Source organism: Sinocyclocheilus anshuiensis, unplaced genomic scaffold (assembly GCF_001515605.1).
Source record: "Sinocyclocheilus anshuiensis isolate Anshui unplaced genomic scaffold, SAMN03320099.WGS_v1.1 scaffold1154, whole genome shotgun sequence".
Lineage (NCBI taxonomy): Eukaryota > Metazoa > Chordata > Actinopteri > Cypriniformes > Cyprinidae > Sinocyclocheilus > Sinocyclocheilus anshuiensis.
The window spans coordinates 448865-475308 of NW_015542345.1; the positions used below are offsets into that span (position 1 = coordinate 448865).

The 26444-nt window shown below is 36.2% G+C and overlaps 1 protein-coding gene across 1 annotated transcript in view; it reads right to left on the bottom strand.

Moving 5' to 3' along the window:
• LOC107691277 (egl nine homolog 1-like) overlaps positions 1-14423 on the bottom strand; it is a 16468-nt gene extending 2045 nt beyond the window's left edge. The window contains exons 1-2 of the mRNA XM_016489794.1: positions 13450-14423; positions 1985-2104 (exon numbers count right to left, since the gene is read on the bottom strand). Coding sequence (XP_016345280.1) covers positions 1985-2104; positions 13450-14154 — 825 coding nt within the window. The 5' untranslated portion in view covers positions 14155-14423. The remainder of the gene's footprint in view (positions 1-1984; positions 2105-13449) is intronic.
• Between the last annotated feature and the right edge of the window lie 12021 nt (positions 14424-26444).

Here is a 26444-nt window from a genome sequence, read left to right on the forward strand (position 1 = left end):
TGAAACAGAAAATGAAATTCAATATTATTTATATAGAACTCTTTAGCACAAAAGTGAATTGTATTCGACTAAATAGGTGAACTCAACATTCTGGCAATCCACTCCCATAAAAATAAATGAAGTACAACAAAAATACAACCTTTTTAAAATATGATTTGTTTTTAATTGTCACATTAGAAACTACCATAATGCATACATATTTCTTGAATTCAAAAAATTGTACTGAATTGTACTTGAAAAATGATTAAAATCATGTACACTTAAAGACAGTCATGTCAATGAATCAATATGAGTACTTCTATAAAATGAAAAAACCTATACAAATATAATGTACATATAATTACAAAAATATTAATAAAACAATTATAATAATTAAAGGATTATAAAAAATATATTGATAATTACACACACACACACACAAATACATAAATACACACAATACATATTTAAATATAAAACATTAATAATAAGAAACACATTATCAGTAAGACTTTTTATTATTGATAGAAATGAACACTGCTGCTGAAAACTCATTACATTACAATAGAAAAGTTATTTTAAATTGTAATAATACATTGTAATAATATGCAGCCAATATATGCAGTCTAGTGAGCATAAGAGACTTCTTTTAAAAACAGTATAAATGTATATAAGTATAAATAAATAAAAAAAACACTGTTTCATTCACAAAACAGAATGTTGTGGATGGGAAAACTCTGGGAGGGAGTGTATTTTTTCCTGCCCCAGGACAACCTGATGCTAAATTTAGCTTAAAGAAAAAAAATCTGACACACTGTGACTTTTACATAAGCCAAGACTACAGGGAACAAGCAGATTTGCGTGAGACGGCTATTTTCCTCTCCATTCAGTGAAGGGGGTGCGATATGAGAGGGAGAGTACTAGAGCTTATACCATGAATTACTGGCATCCTGTTAAGCTTGAGAGAGATGAAAAATATCAGGGTTAAATGTGTGAGATGTGATCCATCCTTACATCGCAGCTTTGATACTCACATAAACATATGACTGAAAGAATTCAGACATTTAGAGAGTCTCAAGCAAAGAGTGCGTTTAACCTTCAAACAGCATCTAGAGCAGTGGTCTCAAACTCAATTCCTGGAGGTCCACAGCTCCAACCAGCTCCAAAACACACCTGCTTGGACGTTTCTAATAATCCTGAAGACCTTGATTAGCTGGATCAGGTGTGTTTGATTAGGGTTGGAGCTAAACTGTGCAGAGCTGTGGCGCTCCAGGATTTGAGTTTGAGACCAATGATCTAGATAAGGTCTTCAATCCTTCTTTCTCTTCTACCATCCCTATTTCTGCCCAACTCTATTTTCTACTTCATATAAGAACGTCTGATCAACACTCAGAATTGTTTCCATGGCCGGTTGGAATGTTCTGGAGCAGAACCGACTCTCTGACGCAGAGCTGGCAGTTGACGGAGGTGGTAAAGTGGTGGAAAGTGTCATGTCTGCTGTCCCGTTTCCTGTGAGAGTACTCAAACATTTCAATGGATAGTTCACCCAAAAAAAGAAAATTCTGTCATCACTTAATCTGGTCACAACCAGTGACTTCCACAGTATTGTAAACAAAAGAAAAGTTAGTTTTTTGTGTAGTGACATTATTTTGCAGTACAATTATTATTAAATGTATAAACATGACATACAAAAACATAAATATTAAAATTTTACCAATTACAAATCCAACACCAACCACAATTTCTCTGCTCTAGCAGACCTCTAATAACAACACATAAACAGTCTCTCGTGTGGCCTATTGATATAAAGTACCAACAGCAAACTCCCTGCACAAGGTTGGTTTTGAACCTCCATTGTATTGAATGTAAGCTCCGATGCAAGTTTGAGCAGTCTACATCAGATAAGAAACCTAAACAAACTGAGAAGAGCTTAAACAAATCTCAAGCAGCTTTACATGCTACAGAATGTATACAAGTTCACTGGATGGGGAAAAAAAACTCCTACCTTGGCATCCCAGTCTTTATTCAGGTAATATATGCACGTGATACATCTCCCATCACCGTTTGGGTTATCCACATGCCGTACATATCCTGTGCCATTGCCAGGGTAACATGCCACCATTGCCTGGAATAGAAAAAAGGGGTTGTAATGGGCGAAATAACCAAAACAAAAGAACATACAAAGACTTCACAGTGGTATGGATGCAGCTTTCCATTCATAAGATATTTAATATTCACAATAATATTCATATTTTTTCTTTTTTTCATGCACATAATAATTCATTATAAATATTAATAATAGCAATAATAAAGACAAATCTTCATGCTCAAAAAGGTTGTTTTCATTTACAATGAGAATAATGAAAAATACTAAACTAAACCATCCAGATGCACTAGAGAATAAAGGCAAAAAATTATATATTAATATATATTGATATATAAAATATTATCTTAGAATGAAATAATGGGATTCACTGTTACTCCGTATTTGTGAAACGCAGTTCATCAATGAATTCCACTAAGATACTGTATGATACCACAGCATACAACTACATAAACCTACATGAAGTGGACAAAAAAAGGTGACATCTGTGACATTCTCAGACCTGTGATGATTATATATTTTAATCTTGTTGAATCTGGGTTATGAGGCTGAGGGAACAATGAAGCCATTGCTGAAGTCTTGCCTTTGCTGAGGTTTTTCCTTTCCTGTTCTTCCTCTGCCCCTTTTATTTTGGTCTCCGGGTTTACATGGAAAGTGTTAATGAATCACAAAGGAAAAAATAGCAATGTAAATGTATTTGTGCACATGGACACATCCGTTATCAGGACAGTGTTACAAAGGAGAGAATGAGTCAAAGGCTCATAAAAAAAATATATGATAGTCCATCAATCCACGGCATGTGACCTGCATGTGACAAGGTTAAACTACATTTCTGAAGCAAACAAAATGTACTTCCTTATAATTAGAAGTTTTAAAATAACTTACAGTAAATGGTTGGAGAATATTCCTCTCCAAGTATGAAAACATGTCAAACTTTAAACAAGATTGTGAACTGATTCCAACATTCACCTTTAAATCATTAACAAAACATTTCAAACAAGCATCAGTACCCAACAAACACTTAATTATCAGAAACCTTTGGGCCGATACTGTGCGCCGTGTTTCTGTGAACTGAAAAGGAAAAAAAAAAAGCAAAGTCAGAACGACTCTCTGATATCGATCCTCTCCGGGAACTCGCCTTTTGCCTTCTTTTTCACCCACTTCTGCACGTAGGCTCCTGAATCTGATCAGTTCACTGACAGTTCATGACCTGACACTCTATTTATAAGCAGCACTAGCCCAGCAGGGAATTTTTAGGCCTTAACTTAACTCTTTAACCCTAACCCTACAGCATAATGTCACAGGGACCGAGACCTCTTCCCGAGGGACACGACATCAGCGTGTTTTCAACTGACTCTCAGTGTATATGTGTGTTAGGCTGTCTGGGGAAGGGAGGGAGGCTGTTTTTATGGCTGAAAAACAAACATATTTTCCAACATTCTTTGCAATACTTGTATACATACTAGAGATGAAATTGTTCCCATGACAAAAAAAAAGGTTTACAATGTGTTTAAAAATATGTATTTATTTAGTTTTATTCATTTAAGGCTAATTTTATTACAATAAAGATTTATTCATTTAAAAATAATAACAGAATAAGAACAATTAATAAATACGTACAAGGATATATAATATAAAATATGGAAATATTAAATAAAATGTGTAATAATTATAAAGTGCTTTTTTAAAAACAAAAACCCGTGACATGTTCTGGCAAAATGAGTCACAATGAACAAATGTAAGAAATTATTACAATTATTTAAGAATTATTTTAAATTTCACATTCTCCATTAAGACGTTCCAAATGATGATGTCTGATTTGTTGAAATCGGACAAAAAATAACTGAGCTACACCCATTTGAACTAGACAGTCAGCAACCTCAATTCTGAGAAAAATCAAGTTAAAGTTTTCTGAAGGTTCCAAAGCAAAATCACCTAGCAACATTGCATCTTTTCCTCCAGTTATTTTCTTCATGATCATTACTATATTAATAACCGTAAATTACAATATTAATAATCATAATATAGCTATTTTTATTTTATCTTTGTTATTATAAATAAGAAAGAGCAGGCAAAAGCACGCACATCGATCTCAACTGGTTGCTCGACTAAGAAACAAGTGGAAACATTTTTTAAATGTAAAGTCGGCAACACCAAAGAAGAGCCTGTGTGCTCGAAACTTCACACACGCTATGCAAGTTTGTTTTTTTTAATAAATTTTTGATACTTTTGGAGCTTTGGTGTTGCCGACTTTACATTTAAAAAATATTATAAATAAGAACAAATGCAAAAAAGCAGTAGAACAAATATAAGAAAGGAAAAAATAATGCATTACCTTTCCCATTTTACATCTAAACAAAAGCATTCAAGTAAGATAAACAAATAATCAAATGTAAAAAATCACTTTAGGTGTTCTTTACAAATAAATTGATTATTTAAACTACAAAAGCAGTTCAAGCAAAAACAGCAAGTGATTCCCTCTTTTCTTTTATTGTTTGATTAACATTAAAGGGGTCATATGATGTTGCTAAAAAGAACATTATTTTGTGTATTTGGTGTAATGAAATGTGTTTGTGGTTTAAGGTTCAAAAAACACATTATTTTCCACATACTGTACATTATTGTTTCTCCTCTATTCTCCCCTGCCTTTCTGAAACGCGTCGATTTTTACAAAGCTCATCAGTCTGAAAAGCGAGGTGTGCTCTGATTGGTCAGCTATCCAGCAAAGAGAAAGGAAAAATTGAAATTGCATCATATAACCCCTTTAATGAGACAGACGCCTATATACAGTATTAAAGCCTACTGTAATGCATGGATCTAATGTAATGTTACACATCAGATGTTTTTCCCCAACTGTTCATTGGGAACGCTAGATGAGGGTTTAATCTACTCTTTTTTGTGAAAACCTCAAATTTGACATTTTTCAGTTTTTTTGCCTGTAGCTCAAAATTAGTCCGTGTGCATTCCGACTCATTTTGCCAGCACGGTTCACACATGACATATAATTATGAGAGATATAATATCTTATATAATATATGATTAATGAAATAAAATACAGTATGATGTTATACTTTTAATTCACATCTTCTATATATAACAATTAGGGTTGCAAAGGTTGAAAAATGTCCGGTAAATTTCCGGAAACTTTCAAAAAATCCTGGAAAGTTTCCAAAATTTCTGTAATGTTTCCGAAATTTACTGGAAATTTTCCACCTTTTTGCAACCCTAATAACAATGAATGTTGACAATTCACAAAATAATAATACCGATAAGCCAATAATTATTTCATATTATTCCCAGTAAATATCTGATATAATCAATCTATATTACTTAAAATTAATTAAAAAAACCACACTTGAAGTTAAAATTATTAGCTTGTTATGCTACAAGTGTATTTAGGAAAAACATGCGCAAATTAAGTCCTCAAAATAATAGATGAGAGACCTCTGGAATACTGGTTAGATATCTTAGTGCTTGATGATGGAAATGGCAAATATATCAGCCAATAATAAATAAATAAATAAATATTAAATTTTTTGACTAATTTACAGGTCATTATTCTGCAGCATATGTTTTTTTGTTAAATATCATTATCCCAATTCATTCCTCCCTAATAGCAGCACGCCAAATATTTACTGAAACGATGACCACAGAACTATGATACAAATTGAACTGAGAGAAATCTGAACCGTTGCAGCTTTATTACATACACACCCTTTCACTCACAAGAACACAAGCACACAGAGCTAACACCAGCACACGTCCCCCCCTAACATCTCTCCCCCCCAGCTTCCTGAGGCCTATAATTCAATATTAGATTTCCAGTGAAACAGCGTCATCATTCCAGGAGAACAGACGACAGCTGAGGAAAGCAAACACATGCTGGGAACAAATCTGAAAGCGACTTTACATGAGGACTTTTTTCCTAGCGGCATAACCGTTAGCTGTGCTGAGGTGTGGCCGACTGTAAATCACTCATCTCAAGTGGAAGACGAGGAATGCAGAAGTCACAGAGAGGCCAGACTTAGGTCAGTTAGCGAGGCGATGACTATTGTTATTACTTTGCTGTTTAGTTCATCAGGAATTCACCATCCCATTTACACCTTGCCTTTTTTAAAAGGGGCGTTTATGATGAACATGTTTCCAGCCAAATCCTGCAGCCTGCAATGGCACGCAATGCACGACGGATCACAATACATATGACGACATTTCAACTGAACTGTTTTCCCTGGCGGCAGGTGCAAAAGCGGCGGGCAACGTAAACAAAGACGAAAGGAGAGAGCACGAGCGTGCGTGTGCTTTAGCCAGCGTGAGAAGGAGATATAGGGGGAGAGGGAAAGACAGACAAGCCAAGACAAAAAAGCAAGCTGAGGGCATTGACGCAATTCACAAGCCCCCCACCTGAATGGGCCGGAGCAGATAAGGGTGAAATCGCTCAACGTCGCGTCAATCGTTCAGGTGGGGGTGAGTGTGAGAGCCAAATGCGTCAGAGAGTAAGCGGGCATGATGGGCTGACAAAACAACCGGGCGAGGAGGGGTGGGTGTGGACGGCACACATCAACATCACACAGCGGTTTTTGCGTCTGGATGTCATGCCGCCACTCTCCCATCATCGCCTGCAAAGATCCGTGACCGGGGAGGAAGGTAAAGGTGATGGAGGGGATGCCATAGTCCCACAACACAAAAAGCATTTCAATCAGAGCTTCAGTATGCATGTAGTCCAGTTTCAATGTCTCTGATACACCTGGATGTGCCGCTGTGTGCACAAACAGCTGCACCCGCTATCTACCTTTTTATTAGGTTCTCAATATTCATGGCAAAATCAGAAAGCAGTTTGTGCAGTGCAGTAATTTGCATTAATGCCATTTTTTAAAGGGGTGGTTCAGTTTATTTCTAGGCTTGATTGTGTTTATGGGGTGCAGTCTAACATGTGTTAATGCTTCGTTTTAAAAAAAACGCATTATTTTTCACATAATTTACCTTTATTCCACGCTGCTCTGTCCCTTCTCTGAGAAACGCGCTGATCATTTCCTGCTTTTATGAAGCCCCGCCCTCTGAAATAGGCGATGGGCTCTGATTGGTTAGCTAGCCCAATGTGTTGTGATTGGCTAAACAGCCTCTGGTGCGCGTCTATTTGTTTGTTGTTGTCTCATACCTTTAGATATGCTGTTATTTGTATACATATACATATATACATATATATATATATATATATATATATATATTACTTTTTTTAGCAAATAAATGCAGCTTTAGTGATCATATATTTCATGTGTACTATATAGGGCCCTATGGAATTTGTTTTATTTTTTCCCAAATTCCATTTTTAAATTTTTTTCCAAATTCAGTTTTTTTTCCCCCATTTTAATTTTTCTGGATTTCATTTTTTCCATTTTAATTTTTCTAGTTTTTTGGTTAAATAAAATTTTATGTATAATTTGAAATCATGAAATTTACACAATTTAACAGCAATTTATTAAATGTTTAACAAAAATTACATTTTTAAGGCCCTATGAAATGTGTTTTTTTATTCTTAAATTCAGTTTTATTTCAATTTAATTTAATTTTACTTTTTTAATGAAATACTGTTTTCTCCGTTATTATTTTCCGGATTCCATGTTAATGGTTTCATTAAATGTTAATAATAAAAAGCATCTCTAATTAATTAATGTTATTAAAAATTATTTTTATTATTTTATTTCTTTCATTTTATTCAGAAATACTATGTTGTGTATTCAACATTTTTCTGCTAAATAAATTCTGATAAATATTTTTTCCTGGTAAATATTCCTTAAAAAATGCATTAATAATAATAATTATTAGTAGTAGTAATATATCATTACATTAAGTAATATATTTGTCACAGTTTCTTCAAGTTACCAAACGTTTATTTTGATGGGTTGTTGTAAAGACTTCTTACTGTAAATGATATGATGATATTTTTGTTGAAAGAAATGGTAAAATCCTCATAAAGTGACTCTCAGAGCAGTTTTAGATATTATGTTCATATTCTTTTATTTTTTAGCAAATAAATGCAGCCTTGGTGATCATAAGAGATTTCATGCTTACTGTATTAGCTTTTGAATACTGCTCTTCACCTTAGCTTTAAAATCGCATTTTCACTTCATTTTCAAAAAAACTATTTTTCACGGAAGATAGAAAGTCATCAAAATGAGGGTGAGTAAATTTAAAAATTTTGGGTGACCTATACATCAAGTCTAGTAGACAAAGGGCAATTAATACAAACAATCAGAACTGGAAAATGCATTTAAAAATGCCTTACATCAGCCTAAAAAAAAAAGTTTAAAAAATCACTGCATGATCAGCGTCCATTGGAAATGATTCTACACAGACACTAAACATATTAAATAAATAAACAAATCTAAACTACTGAATTAAAACAATGCTGTGTTAACTAACTAGTTTAAACATTTTCTTTATCAGCTCTTTTCATTCTCATCTCCCTGGGGGATGTTTCTGTTTTAAAGCCACAAGTCACGCTCATTTCCTTGACTCTTTTTTTCCACAGTCGGATTCAAGGCACTGTGTGTAAACATTATTTACTAATCTATCATTCTACAAAAATATATTGCAATAAAAACAAAAAAGTATTTTTTTTTTTTTTAAATGGGGGAAACTAACGATGGCATGATAAACCATTGAAAACATTCCCTTGTGTCATTTACTCTAACACACATCCATAACATAACATGATTTGTTTTCCCAAAAGAGGCTCTCGTGGGTTTATAACATGTCCTTTTTCCTTTATGTGAGCTGCTGCATATGGTCTTGACCTGCTGCCGTCTCTTCCAGTGAGCAATGCAGAGCTGATATAAAACTCAGCCGCTGGACTTTAGCCAGGCAGACAGTTCTTGTACTCTTGCTACGTGCAGAGCGTGCAGCTGCACTGCTGTTCCAGCACTGAGACCCTGGCAGACTGACACCACACTGCATCATTAACAAACACGTCAAGGAGAAAGCAGTGACAAGACACATGTCCAAAACATAAATCAAACACATAAGCTTCTTCTGCTGATAAAAATAGGCCTAACTTGCAACTAACACACAAAAAACCCACATACACACATACAGTATAAACCAACCCTCATATGCACCAAATTTTTAAAAACAGGCTTCATTATAGTTCATAATGAAGTCTACAGGTGTTTTACACATCAGCTTTCCGCCTTCAAGTAACAACCTCGTAAGATCCCTGTTTGTGGCACGTAAGGTTTCCTGACATAAGGGAACAAAAACAAAAAAGCACGTAACCAGATGTCAATGCAGACGCAAAGAAATACTATATATCCTTCCCACTGAGGTGGGACTTTCCAAAGGGAATGAACTGCTCTAATGAATACGCTCAAAAACAGCCCATTCTGATTGAGTGCCAGCATATCTCTGGTCACGTAATCTAAACATGACCACTTGGCAATTCATTGTGTTGTATTGCACCACACATTCCTCACCCTGACTCCCAGAAGGTGGCCGAGCAGGTGGTGGTGGAGCCCCTGGGTCAACGACAGTCAAAAACAATTTTCTGATTTAATTCATAAATGGGCAGTTTGCTTACATACGGAAATAATTCTCTCTCGGCTAATGCTGGAAAGGTTTCTGCAGGTTTTACAAAGGTCAATTTAAGACTTTAAAGTAAAGAAAATCTAAGGACAAAATTAAAGGAAACTAAATATCAATATGTTCTCTAAATGTAATTGTCTAGTGAGCAGAAATGTGTTGTAAATACAACATTTAACAGATCTCCATTATTCTTCAATTCATTTTTACAAGGAAAGCTTAACTAGAATATGGAAGTAACTTTTGATCACTGCAAAAAAAAAGTGCTGTTCTTCCTCAGTATTTTTGTTTTGTTTTCCACTACAAATGTGTAAAGTTTCTTAAATAAAGATACACTGAGAAGCAAAATGACAAGATATGAAGTTGTTTTATCATTATTAAAACCATAACAAATATCTGCCAATGAAATTTCAGAAAAATTTGTTTTTAGCATATTCACTTATTTGTGTTCAGTTTCTCAGAAAACAAGCCTTTAACTTTCTTCATTTTGGATTTCAAGTAAATGTATATCTTGATTTAAGACTGTTTAGACAAAAGTACATTTAATGCCATGACTTTCTGAATTCGTTAAATTATTATTCAATGATTCATTAGAAAAATAACTGGCTCATAAGAGTCATTTTTGGGAATCAATCATCACTGGTTATGCTGTATGTTTTTTATTTACTAATAAAACAGACCAAAAAAGTATTTTGTTTGGGAATGGTTTCTATTGACAGTCTGATCATGTGCTAGTTGCACATGTTTTTGTTTCACTTAAAAAAAAAATGTTTTTAAAAAGTTTGTTTTTGTGTGAAAACAACTTCTGCCGTTATTCAGTGGTAAATAGTCTTTTTATATTGCATCAATACAGGCTACAAATGCACATTCACAACTTGGGTACTATATGCACTGATAAATGGTCGATTTTATTGCACCAATACAGACTACAAACGCACATTCACAACATAGTTATGCCATGACACTGAAGATTTAGAGAAGGACGCTGCTGCTGAAGACGTGCAAGAACCACGGACACAAGGAACAATACGACTTGGTACATTACGAAAATATTCATTAAAACATTAACATGGTGCAAAATATGCAACTATTTCAGTTTTCATTTATTTATTTTTCTACATAAATTTAAAAAAAATACAGGGTGATATGTAGCGAACTTACTAATTAAAATAACAGTATAGGGACCAATTCTCACTATTAGTTTCTTATTAGCATGCCTATTATTAACATATTAGCTGTTTATTAGTACTTAGAAAGCACATATTCTGCATGACCATATTCTACATCCCTAATCTTACCCAATACCTACATTTAACAACTACGTTACTAAGTATTAATAAGCAGCAAATTAGGAGTTGGAGGCAGAAGTCGTAGTTAATGGTTTTGTTAGCGAGAACTGAACCTTAAATAAAGTGTGACCCTAACTGTAAACTACTAACACGAGTTTAAGTAAATGATGGCAATGTTCATTTTGGGGTGAACTATCTTTTTAAGAGGAATTATAATATTTAAATTCCACGCAATTTTAATGTACCAAAAATATCCATCAAAATCAATGAAAACTACTCAAAAAAGCCACGTCCTGTTGTTTCACAATAAACATTATCTTTTGTTCCTGTTTCTCTACTCATCTCCGTCCCATCCGCCATCTCCGGCCTCACTGAAACCCAGATGTATATACTCTGCCTCTGATCCTCCAACATTTAACAACCACAAAGCTCGCTTATAGTTTAATATCAATACAAAACATAAACATATTATCCGTTCATTGTGTTTTATGTAACAGACTCTTTCCCTCCAGCCGATTCAATGTCACATGCCTGCTGAGCATCCTGAATTGCGTTGCTGTACATCTGCGACCATCACAATGACATTAAAAAATACGCAGTTACAGGAAGTGCTATCACCTCCCATCAAGCCTTCTGCTATTCACACTATAACCAATAAAATCCAAATGATCTACCATAGTGCGTGATCTAAAATGAGACATACAACTTATACATAATCTTACGTCACTCTTGCATAAACGTTGCAAATTTATTGTGTGCGTGTTTACAGTACGAGGGAAAAGGTGATCGTTTCCCTAAACCCTGAGAGGTTAGAAGTTTGTCCCAACATTGTGCGTGCGTTGGGTACGCCTGATAGCAGCTGGTGGTCGCAGGCGTTTCCCTGACCTGGGGAAATATGAGAGCCATGCTGGTTGAGGATAACTCACAAAGGCACTATCAGTAACATAGTCGGTGGCTCCACAGGAAGATCCTGTTTAAAAAAAACGGTCAGACTGACATTATTTGTCAGTGTAGAATTTTCAAGAACAATTGAAAGTGGGGGAGAGACCTGATGGGTGCATATATCCAAGGTATTTCATCTAGTTTAGTTTAGTCCAGAACTTGTATTGTAGGAGGTTTTTAGAGTTGCTACAAATGCAGTAAAGAAGGTCGTGTGAGAAACTTGTGATTTCAGATGAACTCACACCGGCATGATCAGGAGATATTCTATAGAGGCTGTTCATTAAAGCCCTCAATGACAAAAACAGTGACAAACTTAAACTGTATCTGTATCAGAGAAGAGTGAACATGCATGCTTTCATTTTTAATATAATGTCTGAATAATATTTCCTAAGATTCACCTTCTATTGAAAGACAGGTGCGGACATGTCTCTGCATCAAAGGTGAGTCCTCTTCCCATCTAAACTGACACAGATATGAGTTTAAAACCTATCCCATCCGAGATGTGTTAACTGGCCCTTTCACCTGTTCCCCCAACCTTATGTTCCCATGCCTGTTGTCCAATGATTTTTCCATTCCTTTTCCACAAGATTATGGGATAAGAAAATTATAATTTCATAGCTGAGTGCACTGTTTTCATTGCACTCACAAAAAGCAGTTACTATCAGATTAAATATTTCAGAGATCAGTAAGGAGGACGTGACGTGTGGCCAAGTATGGTGTCCAATACTTGGAATTTGTGCTCTGCATTTAACCCATCCAAGTGCACACACACAACCGGAGCAGTGTGCAGCCAATGCTGCAGCGCCCGGGAAGCAGTTGTGGGGTTCAGTGCCTTGCTCAAGGGTCTCACCTCAGTCGTAGTATTAAGAGTGAAGAGAGCGCTGGATATTCACTCCCCCCACCTACAATCCCTGCCGGACCTGAGACTCAAACCCACGACCTTCGGGTTACAAGTCCGACACTCTATTCATTAGGCCAGGACTGCCCCCATAAACTGTTTTCCCTATAAAATCTCCATGACTTTCTAGGCCTTTAAAATTCTAACACATCTAGGTTTCCCTTTCCTAGATAATGTTTTTATAAATGAAAGGTGCATTTAGTACGATTAAGCTGCCTCTTACTCATCTCACAAGTACAAGTAGTTTTGGACTCTATTCTGACACATCGTCATGACGTTTGTTCACTAACTACTGCTAATTCACAACAAAAAGCTTACTTTTTGTATTATTGCTTTTCATCTCATCCTACACATATTTGTAAGATGTAAAATTTTGCCAGTTTTGCATGTTATTTGTGCAGCTGGTTACCTGCAGCGCCTGCGTGGGTGGTCATGTGACATCAACATGGCGGTGCCCATGAGGGGGCGACCCGCATGAAACTTTTCAACGTGGGATGGTAACAGTAGGCATATTAATATTGATAATGAAAGCTCTACATGATTGGTCAGAGTGATATTTCTCAAAATCGCTCATTTGTTTATGCATGCAACTTTTTTAATTAGCACAAAACTACTGAGTGCACCAGGCATCATAACTGTCCTATAATGTCAGCTGTACTTACTTTCGTTCTTCCATTGATCCTGTAATTGCCCAGTTTACCGTTACAGTGTCGCATCACATCATCCATGCGGCTCATGAGAAACGCTATTCTCTCACAGCCGGGCTCCTTCCCCTCCACCCAGGTGATCTTATCCCCCCGAATGTCCTTAGACGAGTCGCTCCTCTGACTGACCAGCTGTCCGTCGGTAAAGCCGCCAGTCAGGTAAAGCGCCCGCACGTCCTCCAGAATACTCCGTCCAAACTCCTCGCCTAAGAAGTCGTCGATGACACAGATGCCGTGCTTGTTCATGCAGGGCACGATATAGTCCGTGGCCAGTTTCTGAGGAGGCGAGCGCGTCTGTCCGTTGGGTTTCACACTGTCTGCGCTCGGTTTGGTTTCAGAGTGCGTGGCGGACTTGATAAAATCTGACATTCTTTCGCCGGGTGACGTAACGGTAGAGTTATTACTCTGAGAAGTATTGGACGGTTCTGAAGTGTTGTACTGTACGGGGCTGCGCTCTTCAGCCGGTGGCGTCTGCTGCTGCTGCTTGTCGGCCTCCTTGCACACCCGCTTGTGCTTCTTCCAGTCCTGTCTCTGGTGCTCTTTGCTGCAGTAGAACGAGCTGCGACACCGTCCGCACTTCATGAGGTTCTCCATTTCCCCACACAGCTCGCAGTACTGGCGCTCTCGCTCCAGACGCTCGCTTTCCCTTGAGTTTCCCTCCATGTTTCAGCGCTGTGTTACAGTATCAGCCTGCAATTTCGCCACAAGTATCCACTAGCGAAATTGAAAGAAACGCTGCCCCTGGGCCTCCGCTGCCGTTTTCATTCCAGTTGACGGAGGGCAACGTGACGCTCTCACATTCCCGAGACATCTATGTGTTGACACTTGTGAAGTCTCAGCGCGAGCTTTGAGTGTGATGGAAGCGCATGGCGCCGGCCGATCATTTTCTTCAGCGATCAGCGCACGTCAACCATGTGCGCATGCGCACTAGATGCAGGCTAGAGAGGGCATGATTCACATGTGCTTCTCACAACTTTGTGTGGGCGGAGTGAAAATGAATACAAATAATAACAATGATAATAAAGATCGCACAAAAAACCTTAATGGGCAGAAATACTGCATCTGTGTATTAGAAAAAAACACACAAATAAATAAATAAAAATTCCAAAATACATAGTAGCAAGGTCAAGAAGTAAATAAACTATGTATTATTGTATTATGGGCAGAATTAGTTGCAGAGTAGTGAGACAGGAAAACAGAAAAATAAAAAAGCAAACAAGCGAGCTAATAGTTTATATTTTATTCATATATGATAAATATATAAATCAATTATTTAAATTAATATAAATAAAAAAGATAAATACATAAATATAAATTATTTATATAAATATTTTTACATATAATAGATATATTTGCTGTAGCAAATTTCATACATAAAGGCAATTCAAAGTGTTGTATATGAAAATAACAGCATATAAGTCTACTTTTAAATCATTTAATAACATAAACATGGGGGGGGGGAGTAATGTAAGTTTTATGTAAAAATGAAAATTGGAAAAAAAGAAAAAGAAAACTACCAGGACTACTACACTTTTCAGTCTTTCTGAAACTGTTGTGTATTTGGTTATATGGTTTCAATCAAATAAAAACTCTACAGTGTATCTCTAAATATTATATCACTCTGTGTTTCTTTACTCATTGATGTCATATCATAAAGCAAAGACCAAACAAAATCTTGGTTTGTATCCCAATCATGTAGCGTAAGTATGCAGAGCTATTTCCATTACCCAATTAATCTTGTTCTTATGGGAGCAATAAAGATTAGCTTTGCACTGTAAAAGATAAAGCTGAAATGATACTCGGCTTCCTCGGTGCCATGTCAATTATTATTATAAAATGTTTTCATCCTTTGGATCTTGGATTGGTTTATACAGACCATTTGATTTAGTGCACAAAAGTTTTGCTTTTGATTTTATGTAGCACTTACACAGTTACATAAAATATATGCCAAAATATGCTGCTTATGTAATGGGAAACGTGTAAACGTGATGATGACAGTTCCCTTACCTCAATTACAGGCAGAAAAAACACTTTGTAGTGTCGTCACACTTTTACGTGGAGCATTTGGATGATGCTCAAGTCTTTTATGTTTGAGAATCTCTTGTCCTCGCTGGGTTTGGGGGTGAAGTGATGGCCATGACTTTGTCTGTCTAGTTTTGGCATGGCTGGTCTTTGGAGTGCAATTTATCACAGAGGGCTTTGTTGGCCTAACTGGCCCTCCGAGCTCTGATACGCACACAGGACATGTTTATTTACAGTCTCAGTGTGCATGTTTGTGTTTATCTCTCTCTGTGTCTGGGTAGTTACACAGACTGCATCTCAGACCCTGGATACTTCAGTAATACAGAGCTCAGGGTGGACACACATCCAGGACTGGTCCTCATCGCTGTCCCTATGGAGGGCTATCCCAAGCCTGAGGCCATTGCCCCCTCCTCCCTCTCTCTTGCTGTACCTCAGGAGGACAGGGTAAGAGAGAGCAGAACACAGGCTATGTGTTCATCTGCAGTCTTGCAAAAAAAAAAAAAAAAAGGAGAAAAAGCAGTTTTGTTTGCTATCATAATTGCATACAGTATAACTGTGCCAAAACATAAATGTACAATAACTTGTGCCTGTTTACAGCAGTATACATGATGTGTGACAGCATATTATAAAACAGATGATTTATGCTTTATTTCTTTTATTCTCATCCTTACAAGTAAATCAACTGATTACTATTTTCCAGTACTGTTAAAAAATTTGTGGTCAGTAAAACAAAACAAAACAAACAAACAAACCTGTACATTTTAACAAAAAAAAAAAAATATTTCAAATAAATGATAAATAACTTTGTTCCATCAATAAATCCTGGAAAAATGTATCATGATTCCCACAAAAGTATTAAGCAGCATAGCTGCTTTTAACATTGATATTAGTAATTATAAATGTTTATTGAACACCGAATCAGCATATTAGAATGCTAACTTTTAAACGGTAGTGTATATTTGTGTTTTTGAAATAAACTGAAACTTCACCAAGATAGCATTTAAAAGTATTATAATTCCAGTACATCACTGCATTAATGCTGCAAAATATTATTACTTTTCATTATTCGTTTCATAATTCAATCTACTATTTTTAGCAGCCATGATTTAATTTTCTCTTGTGTAAAGTCATGCAAAAGCAATCATTCTATTGAGCTGCTAGTTTGCTGCAGAATTTTTTTTATTTTTATCTCAACACAGTGACAAATGGTTGTGCTACTTATATTTATAATATATCATGAAAGCAAACTGGACTTAACCAGGACAGAAAGAGAAGTGAAAGCCACAGATACAGCTGGCAGATTCACTGAACAGGTCATAGCAAACACCAATTACAAGATGCAAGAGTTTCAAATACAAAGGTATCTGACAACAGAACAATGGCCAAAAAATAAAACTAATGTTGAGGCACTGAGAAGCACCCTGCAAGCCAATAACATTTATGAGACATGCTACAGAAAGCATGGAATGAAACTTCACCTGATTATTTAATAACCTGCCTTAAATGCCAAGGGTCTGCAAAACTACAGATTTAACATTATTTGATGAACAATGTGTTTATAATAGAACATGTTGTAATTTTTGGTTAATTGAATACAACCTTGGTAAATAAATGTATTAACGTACTAAAGTGTTTCCAAACTACTAAATGGTATAGCTATGTTTATTTTATTACGTGAAATAAGCACCTCTTGTGAAAACACTTTTTTATATGTTGTTTATGTAAAGGAAAGTATACAGTATGTTTTATCAGATTGACAATCTAACTGCGTGTCACCGTATAAACCTTTTCCTGCCAAACATCTCGGTGAGGTGGAGCGCTGGAGTTTAATCTTCAGTAAACAGGTTAACCTCTGCACACCTTGACCCATATAAGCAAAACCAGCACCCTTGATCTATTGTCTTGAAAACAATAGTGGTGTTGACCTGAGATTGCCCTATATTCACATTGTCTCTTTTACCAGTTTTGACTCAACTGCAATGTGGGATGTTTTTTCTGCTTCTGAACGACTTGTTTTTTGAAGTTTAGACCAGTTCCCAGACTAGACTTAGACTTAGACTTCTTAGACTTCCCAGTTCCATTAGTCAAAGATCAACAGCTGGTGAAAAACAGGGCCAAAGTCTTTCTTCCCCAAGACAAAGTTTTTATATTCTTGGCTGTTGCACAAAACAATGCGATTAGGGAAGGAGAGGCCAGGTGTGCTGTTTAACACACTCTCTCTCTCTCTCTCTCTCTCTCTCTCTCTCTCTCTCGCTCTCTTTGTTATATCTCCTGTTCTGTGTGTTAATTGCAAGTAATCCAAGGTTATTGATTTAACTTTCATGTTTATTTTTATTTGTTAGTCCTGAGTTTGATGCATTATATTTGATGACAGCTAGGCCTGTTTAATAGCCTACATTAAAAATTCTTTGTCATACCGAAGTTAACAAAAATGTACTTGAAAATCAGACATTATTTTTTAAAATATTTTTTACGTACTGCTTATGGGCACCACACAAAACTGAACTGGACTTTTTTTCATTTATTATTTTACACAATAACTGGCATTGTTGAGAGATGTATTGGCCTTAATAATCTGAGTGAATTGTAACTGAACTACAGTACCATTCAAAACTTAGTGGTCAATAAAATTATTAAATGTGTTTGAAATAAGTCTATGTCTAATAAGTTATGCTCACTGCATTTATTATTTTGTTTTGTGATAATTTTGTTTCCTTTGGTAAATAGAAAGCTCAAAACAGCATTTTTTAAATTTGATTTATTTATTTTTTTGTAACAATTTAAGTTTTGATCAACTTAATGCATGATTGCTGAATGAAAGCGCTAATTTCTTTCTCTCTCTTTCTTTCTTTCTTTCTTTCTTTTTTAAATTTTCCGGACCCTAAATTTTAGTTTGTATTTGTATTTATGGTATCAGTGAAATAAAATGACCAATATGGCATAGGCACATAGAAATAAAAAACGGTATCTTTTTAAAATGAACTATTGCAAATCCATACACTTATGGAGAGAAACGGATCCTTTGTTCCTTTAAACTGGACTGAGAATACAAGTTCGTTTTTGAATGAATCTCTCGGAATACACTTGATTTGTGTCTTTCTCCACTAGAGGTCACTGCACACCAAACTATCATAAAGCCTTTGCAACAATCTGCCGTCCATTATGTTGTGCATCATCTTTGAAAGGGCACACTTTTTTTGTGCCTGTGTCTCTTTACAACATGAGTGGCATGTTCTGTCAGTACAATACTAAACACTGCACATTGCTACAGCAACCGATTTTAGTCATGTTAGATGCCATATTCAATTTTACATGAATGAAATCAAGGCTGTGAGGGATGGATGCACAGAAAAATTAAAATACAGAGTCTACTCATCCAAGATGCATGAGGTTTTTTTTTTCTTCATCAGAACAGAGTTGGAGAAATGTAGCATTACATCACTTGCTCACCAATGGATCCATTGCAGTGAATGGGTGCCGTCAGAATGAGTCCAAACAGCTGATAAAAAACATCACACAACTCCAATCCATCAGTTAACATATTGTGCAGCGAAAAGCTGCATGTTTGTTACAAAATCAATGTAACACTTTATCCTTTCTCACTAATAGGTATTGGTATAAAATCTAAGACCAGACACCAGGATGGAAAAGCAAAAGCATCTCCCTTAATCTGCAGGGGTCTAAACAGTTAATGGTTCAATTCACAGCTCACAGACAGAAGCCTAACCGCTCTGACCGTTTGATATGGAATCAGTAAATTAAGTTCATGCCTCAGAAAATTTGCAGTTTATTCACACTGACGATTCAAATGTTATTACAGTGGCCGCTGCACTTTACAAGTATAGACCTGTGATTGTGGATGTCATAAACACCCCGGCTACCAACAGCAGAAGAGCTCCATTTCTACAGTTAGTAGAAGGTACAGGGTTGATGGTGGAGTTAAGGAGCCGGGTTAGCAATTCAAATGTTGCAGGTTCAAGTCCCATTAGAGATGAATATGTGCTAAAATCTCGATCCTCAATGTTTCTATTTCTTTCTTATTACTAATCGTGAAACCGCTTTGTCATATACAGTATTTTCATGAACGTTTCGCCTAAATATGATGCATTTAGTTACTAGAAAACTCAGAATGGAATTCCAAAAATAATGATTGCTTCCCAAACAATATATAATAGAACAGAAAAAAATGTTTTCTATTTTAATATATTTTAAAATGTAATTTATTAATTGAAACTTGTGATGGCAAAGCTGAATTTACAGCAGACATTACTCAGAAATCATTCTGATATGCTGATTTGCTGCTCAAGAAACATAAATTCAGTCATTCTTGAGAAGTGGGACAAAACGGTGCAAAATTGAAAAAAATAAAACCTTGTACTCAGACAAATGAAATCATTTAAAATTGAAAATATTTTTCATTTTTAAACCTAATAGCAGTTACCCTTGCTGGACCTGTTTTGTCCCATGTCTCAAGAATGGCTGAATTTTATTATTATAATTATAAATGTTAAAAACAGTTGCAAATAACAGCATTTATTTGAAAGTTTTTCGTAACAACGTAAATGGCCAAAACATCTCTTTATGTGTTCCACAGAAGAAAGAAAATGGATTTTGGTTGAGTAAATGATGACAGGATGTACGTGTACTGCCCCCTGTTGGATATGCCGTTAATAACACGACCTCTTAACCTCTTGCTTGTTGACCATGCCAACACTCATCCTGAGGCGCAGCAGCACAGCCTACATCTGTCACTCCACAGCACACAGAACAGCATGTCATCAGCAGTCGCTCTCCATCCCAAACATATTGTACCTCCCCAGGCCACGAGGCCCCTGTAAGAACCACCCCTCCCTTCTTAATAGCTTGTGGATGTTTGTGCAGATTATCACCCATCACCTGATTCATGATGTGTAGCCTTTTGCTTGGTTGCACTTGTACGCTTGGCCTTGGCAGTTCGTTTTTATACTAGATGAGATTTTTTCACGTCATCTGGGATTTGAACTGTCCTTGTTGCACAACAAATAAAAAGCCAGTATTTTTATTTTAATTTCACTCACATTGACCCCAATCGTGATGGCTCTGCCCTGAATGTCCAGATTTCTGGCAATAGCTTTTATATTTATTCACCACTTCTACAGCGTTATTTTTATCTACGAAAACATTGCCCTGTATACTGAACATTAACAAGGACTTATATTTTAATCATTTGTATGAATGTTTTTTCTAGGACATTCTATACTCTCAAGAGTTAAATATATTAGTACAACATGTTGTTTTGTGAATGCCTAAAACCTGGGTACAGATTCTGAATATTCATGCCTGTTCCTATTAAAGAAGCACTCTGTACCTCAGGATTTACAACATGACACATTTCCAGCACTCCCACTGCCTATAGGGCATCTGTGGGATAAGGGTTATGGGTTAAGTTGATCTTCAAGCTAGATGAGTTATTCATTTATTTACTCATTAAAGGAGAGAGGTATTTAAAGGAATATGACTGTTTTCAGGTTTGTGCCTCTTAAGATTAAGCAAAATGCTAATCATTGCGTTATCACATATGGAAACTGACAGTGTGATTTGTGATTTGCACGAAACCTCAAAGTCGCTCAAAGTCAATGCAGACAAATAAGAAATGATATTAAAAATATATAGTAGCAGGATATAGAGAGAGAGAGAATAATTTTAATATTGTGAAACTAACTTTTCTGTTATATATATTTGTAAATAATTTAATTAAAATTAATTTGTTTTAAATATATTTAAGTAAATAATAAATTGTGCATACACACACATATATATATATATATGTTATGTAAATATATTATTTTATATATTCTCTTTTGATATTTAAAATTGTATTCCTGTATTACTTTTTTTTTTTGTCAAATAACACCTGCACATGTTCTGGATAAAATTCGTCCCATCATTCCCTTTTTGTTTCTTCAAGTACCGAACACTGGGCCAGTGTCTATCTCTTATGTAATCTTTATTCTTCTTGTTCTCTGAGATACACATCTTTTAACACATCCATGACCTTTGAATGTCCTGAACTGCGAGTAATCCAATGTTTACTTGGTTGTAACTTTCTTGCAGGGACTTTGCACCTGTGATTGCAGATTTCAGGCAAGACTTTTTGCATGGCCTGTCACAAGACTTCTCTCTTTCCACTTGACATTTCTGATGCTGATGTGACAGCTGAGCGTGTGAACGTGAATCCCTTAACAGGAAGGCGCACAGCCAGATGACTGTAGAGAAGTGACAGCACTTTATTGGGCGAAAGACAACACTGGCGCTAAATTCTCTTGCCGGCAGAAAAGTGCAAAGCATACTCACATAAGCAATCAGTCTTTTCTTCTCTGCCAGCGGCCTGGTCGGATCTATGTGAGCGTTCACGTCCACGTCTGCATTTTAACACCTGTCAGAACTTGGCTTGGCAAACTTGCATGTGTGAATCGCTTGTCAGCATGGAGCTTGTTGGCCATCTTCTGGGGGAACAGTGAGAAGTTCCCTAATCATCAGGAAGTTTGTTAAATGACATATGTTTATTATTTTGTGTGTGTGTGTGTGTGTATGTATGTGTGTGTTTGTCAGTCATGCTAACCCATGCATGGCTAACACAGCCTCGTTGCTGCAGTAACTCAGCAGACAGGCGGCCAAATGCATATTACATGTGTCCTTCGCACGCAAGGTCTCACTGCTGCTTGCATGACAGCATAGTATATGTGTATAGTATGACGGAGGAGCTGTGAATTGGCAGAGACAGTGGAATAATACTTAGAAGCCTAAAATAAATCATGTCGCTTGGATAATATTGTTTAAGAAAAGAGTGTGAGTTGAGATGGTTGGCACATTGGCTTTAGGGTTGTGTAACGGGGCTGACGAGACGTGAGACGTGTGGATCCATCTGCAAGCTTTATTAAAGAGACGTGGTAAACAGGCAGGGTCAAACAATGGCAAACAGGTATATGGCGGGCAAAACACAAGAATAGTCCCAGGGCTAGCGTAGGTCACCGATCGGCAGACAGAATCACAGGGGCGAGACGAGAGGGAAAAATCCAGGAAAACAGGCAAAGATCAGAAACCGCGGAAACAGGCAAGGCAAGGCAAAACAAGGAAAACACAGAGATTCGGAATGGGGTACGGGCTAAACAATACTCAGCAGAGAAAGGTGGTTAGAGTGGGTGTTATATAGTGAGTGAGGTGATTAGAAACAGCTGTGTGCAATGAGTGCAATCAGTGCAGTGTGCAAATCGTGCAAAGAATGATGGGATATGTAGTCCGGGGTGCTATGCAACAGTTTGTGTTGTGCGAGAGTCAATGTAATGGAAAGGGTGACCTCTGGTGGTGAATAAACGGAAGTCCATGGACCGAATTCGTGACAGGTTGGTTGGCAAATGGAATATAATTAGAGGAATGAATCATTCAAAGCAGATTTGAAGACTTATATTTATACAACAGAAGAATACTGAAAAAAATGTAACAGTTTCCACAAAAATATTAACATTTTTAAACATTGGTAATAATAATAATACATTTCTAAATAAGTTTCTTGAGAATAAAATCATGTGACTGGAATAATGGCTGATGACAATTCAGCGTTACCATCACAAGAATAAACTGCATTTTAAAATAGAATACCTTTTTTATTGTATTTTTGATCAAATAAATGCAACGCTGGTAAACATAAGAGACTTTCAAAAACGTAAAAAAAAAAAAGCTTACTGACCCCAAACTTTTGAATGATATAACACACACACACACACACACACACACACACACACGCACGCACGCACACTTACACACAGACAGACAGACAGACAGACAGATAGACAGATAGATAGATAGATAGATAGATAGATAGATCAATTATTATATGTAATAAATACAAATTATCTGGACTGGTCATTAAAATAAAAGCTATTAAAAATTCTAAAAATGAACCAAATCCTAAATAAAATATGTTAGTATTATTTTTGCGTTTGCAGTTTCTGTCTATTTCTGTTTGTTGCTTCCCTCTTTAACACTGTACCAACAATACATATTTTGATTGGTTGGCATAACTGAACAAAATGAATGAATGAATAAATAAATAAATAACACAGAGATGCAATGGACTACATAGAGATGTAATGGACTAGAATGACCTAGAATGCTAAAATTTGAGCAGGGCAGCTTTGAACAACATTTGGGTCTGAATTTGCCATTTTTTGCTTTGTTGAATGCATCCACACAAACACACATATTCGGATTACCCAAGGGGCAACTCAGCACATACGGCCACCCTTAAAAGCTGTAGCAAATATAGAAAGCATGCTAAAATTCTGCCTCCCTCCTGTTCCTTCTCATGGCTTTTCATATCACTAGTGAAGCAAAGCAAGCGTGACCTCAAAACTAAGCGGTTAAACATCCCAAATGACATTCTCCGGCTTGTCTTCTGCCTTGAATACAACATTTCTGTCAGTATAAATGCCGCTGTCATTTCTCTTTAAACAGAGTTTGGACCAGGCTCTGCTGTACCTTGTCTCAAACACCAGGCTGTAATTCAAGCACTTCCTACAGAGGATGCAGTAAACTTTCATTCCCCAGACCGACACTTTTAGTCCTTTTCTACATTTCCTGGTTTCACATCATTTTGTGCATCCAGATGGAATAAACACAGGCATTGTCTATTAAATGAGCCAGAAGGAGAAGTCTAAGACGTGTTTACCTTATCTTGTAGGCGTTAATTGTTGCCACATACGGCCGGTGACACATTTTGACTGACAGCTCCCCCACCATGCGCTTCTCTGTTCAGGCTAGTCATTAGCTTTCCTTTCTTGAGCTGCAGTTTGGGCTTTCTGAATTACAAAGTAGCAGAGAGGGTGTGAGAGAAAAGGGAGACATCTTTCGCAATGAATAAAATAAAATTACAAACACATCATAGAGTGACATGGTACGTACATGAGACAAGACATTCTATAATACCTGGAAGAGAATGTTAGCAATCCTATTCATCTCAACGGCACTTGTTTGGGTGGTTGGAAGTACATAGTTTGAATCTGCCATATTTGATCATGGGTAACAACAACTCTGATTGGCTGATGGCATCATAAAAACATACACAGACCCAAATCCTTAATTCTTCCAGTCTCTCTAGAAAGTAAAAACACCTGGCAGTCACTAAACAAAAACTCTTCATTATCTGGTGTCAAGAGAACAAAGATTCACTCTGACTCACTTTCTACTGTAATAATGGGTTTTAAATTAAATCCTCAATCCCTGATGTTTTATATTCATGACTATAATACACTTGAGGTTGCATTAACTTTTAATGAAGTGGGATTGTTGGGATATGAATTAAACATAAACAATATATATATATATATATATATATATATATCTAATTTGTTGAGATAGTGAATTGGTGGGTTTTTGTTAAATGTGAGCCAAAATCATCACAATTAAAAGAACCAAAGACTTAAACTACTTCAGTCTGTGTGCATTGAATTTATTTAATACACGAGTTTCACAATTTGAGTTGAATTACTGAAATAAATGAACTTTTCCACTACATTCTAATTTATTGAGATGCACCTGTATATATATATATATTTAATATATATATACAATAAATTCTGTACATACTATATATATCATATATGTGTGTGTATGTATGTGTGTGTATACACACACACATACACACACACACACACACACACACACACACACACACACAATTTATATAGCTAATTAATGCTATATTTATAGCTAATTTATTATGAATTTATCAGGTATAATTTAACTTTTTGTGATGCTGACAGCTATCAGTATAAAGTCCAAAACTGCTGTTCTATATCATATACATAAACAAAAGTTACTTGGTGCACCTTTGTTTTATATCATGGAAAAGCATGTTTACTAATACTAAGGAACAGCATATACTCAGACAGCAAGATGACACCAAACTATTACTCATGGGATGTAATTACTCAGAGATACAGATTCAGTTATCATATGCATAATGGGATTGAATAAATCTCAGCATAATATATTCATAACTGTACACTTTAAAGCCTGACTGATGGCCATCCTGTTTAGCGTGGGTCAGGGATCGCCTACAGGGTGGCGTGAGAAAAGTTTTAGTGCCTTCATGGAATGTCATGGGATATCTCCTTAACGGAGGCTTAAATGCTGACGTGGTTCACAGCTGCACTGCAAGTCAGTACCATCCACATGCCCAAACAGTGAACTGGATGCTGAACATAACATTCAATGACTTTCTCTCTCTGAATATTTCTACCTCTCATTTTATGCATTTATTTGTGCAACTTTGTCCAACAAGTTGGTCTGAGCACAAGCCATATACCTTACTTTCTTACATGTACAGTGAATGTTTTATATAATACTTGCATTTTGAATCCTATATGTCCATGCATCATTTAAGATGAAGACAATCCTTCAGTATTGTAAAATCTAATGTAGATGGTTGTTGAGTTAACCTAATATGAATAGAAACATTATACTTTGTCAGCCCCTGAGTCAAAAGTAATGTAGATTTCATGCTTTAGTCTTTTAAATTAATTGAAACGCCATGAGTTGGTCTTTGACCCAATTGCCCATTCACTGCACGCATACCAGCGGATATATTCACATACAAAAACAATCTTTTCATGCCATGTCTATTCTTCTACTTTCTTCTTGGATGACTGCTGCAGTTTCTCTTCTTTTCTGAACAACTGAAATGCAGTCTGACTATATGAGAAGTGGCAGCCAACAAACATGAAACAAGTTCTTCCCAACATGCACAGAATAAGCCTCATATACAAGCTCAAATAAAAGGTACAGTACTGTAGAGTACACTTTAGATACTAATACGTAGATTTTAGGTACTAATACAATATGTACCTTCAAAGTACTAATATGCACCATTTAGGGGTAAATAAGGTACAAAA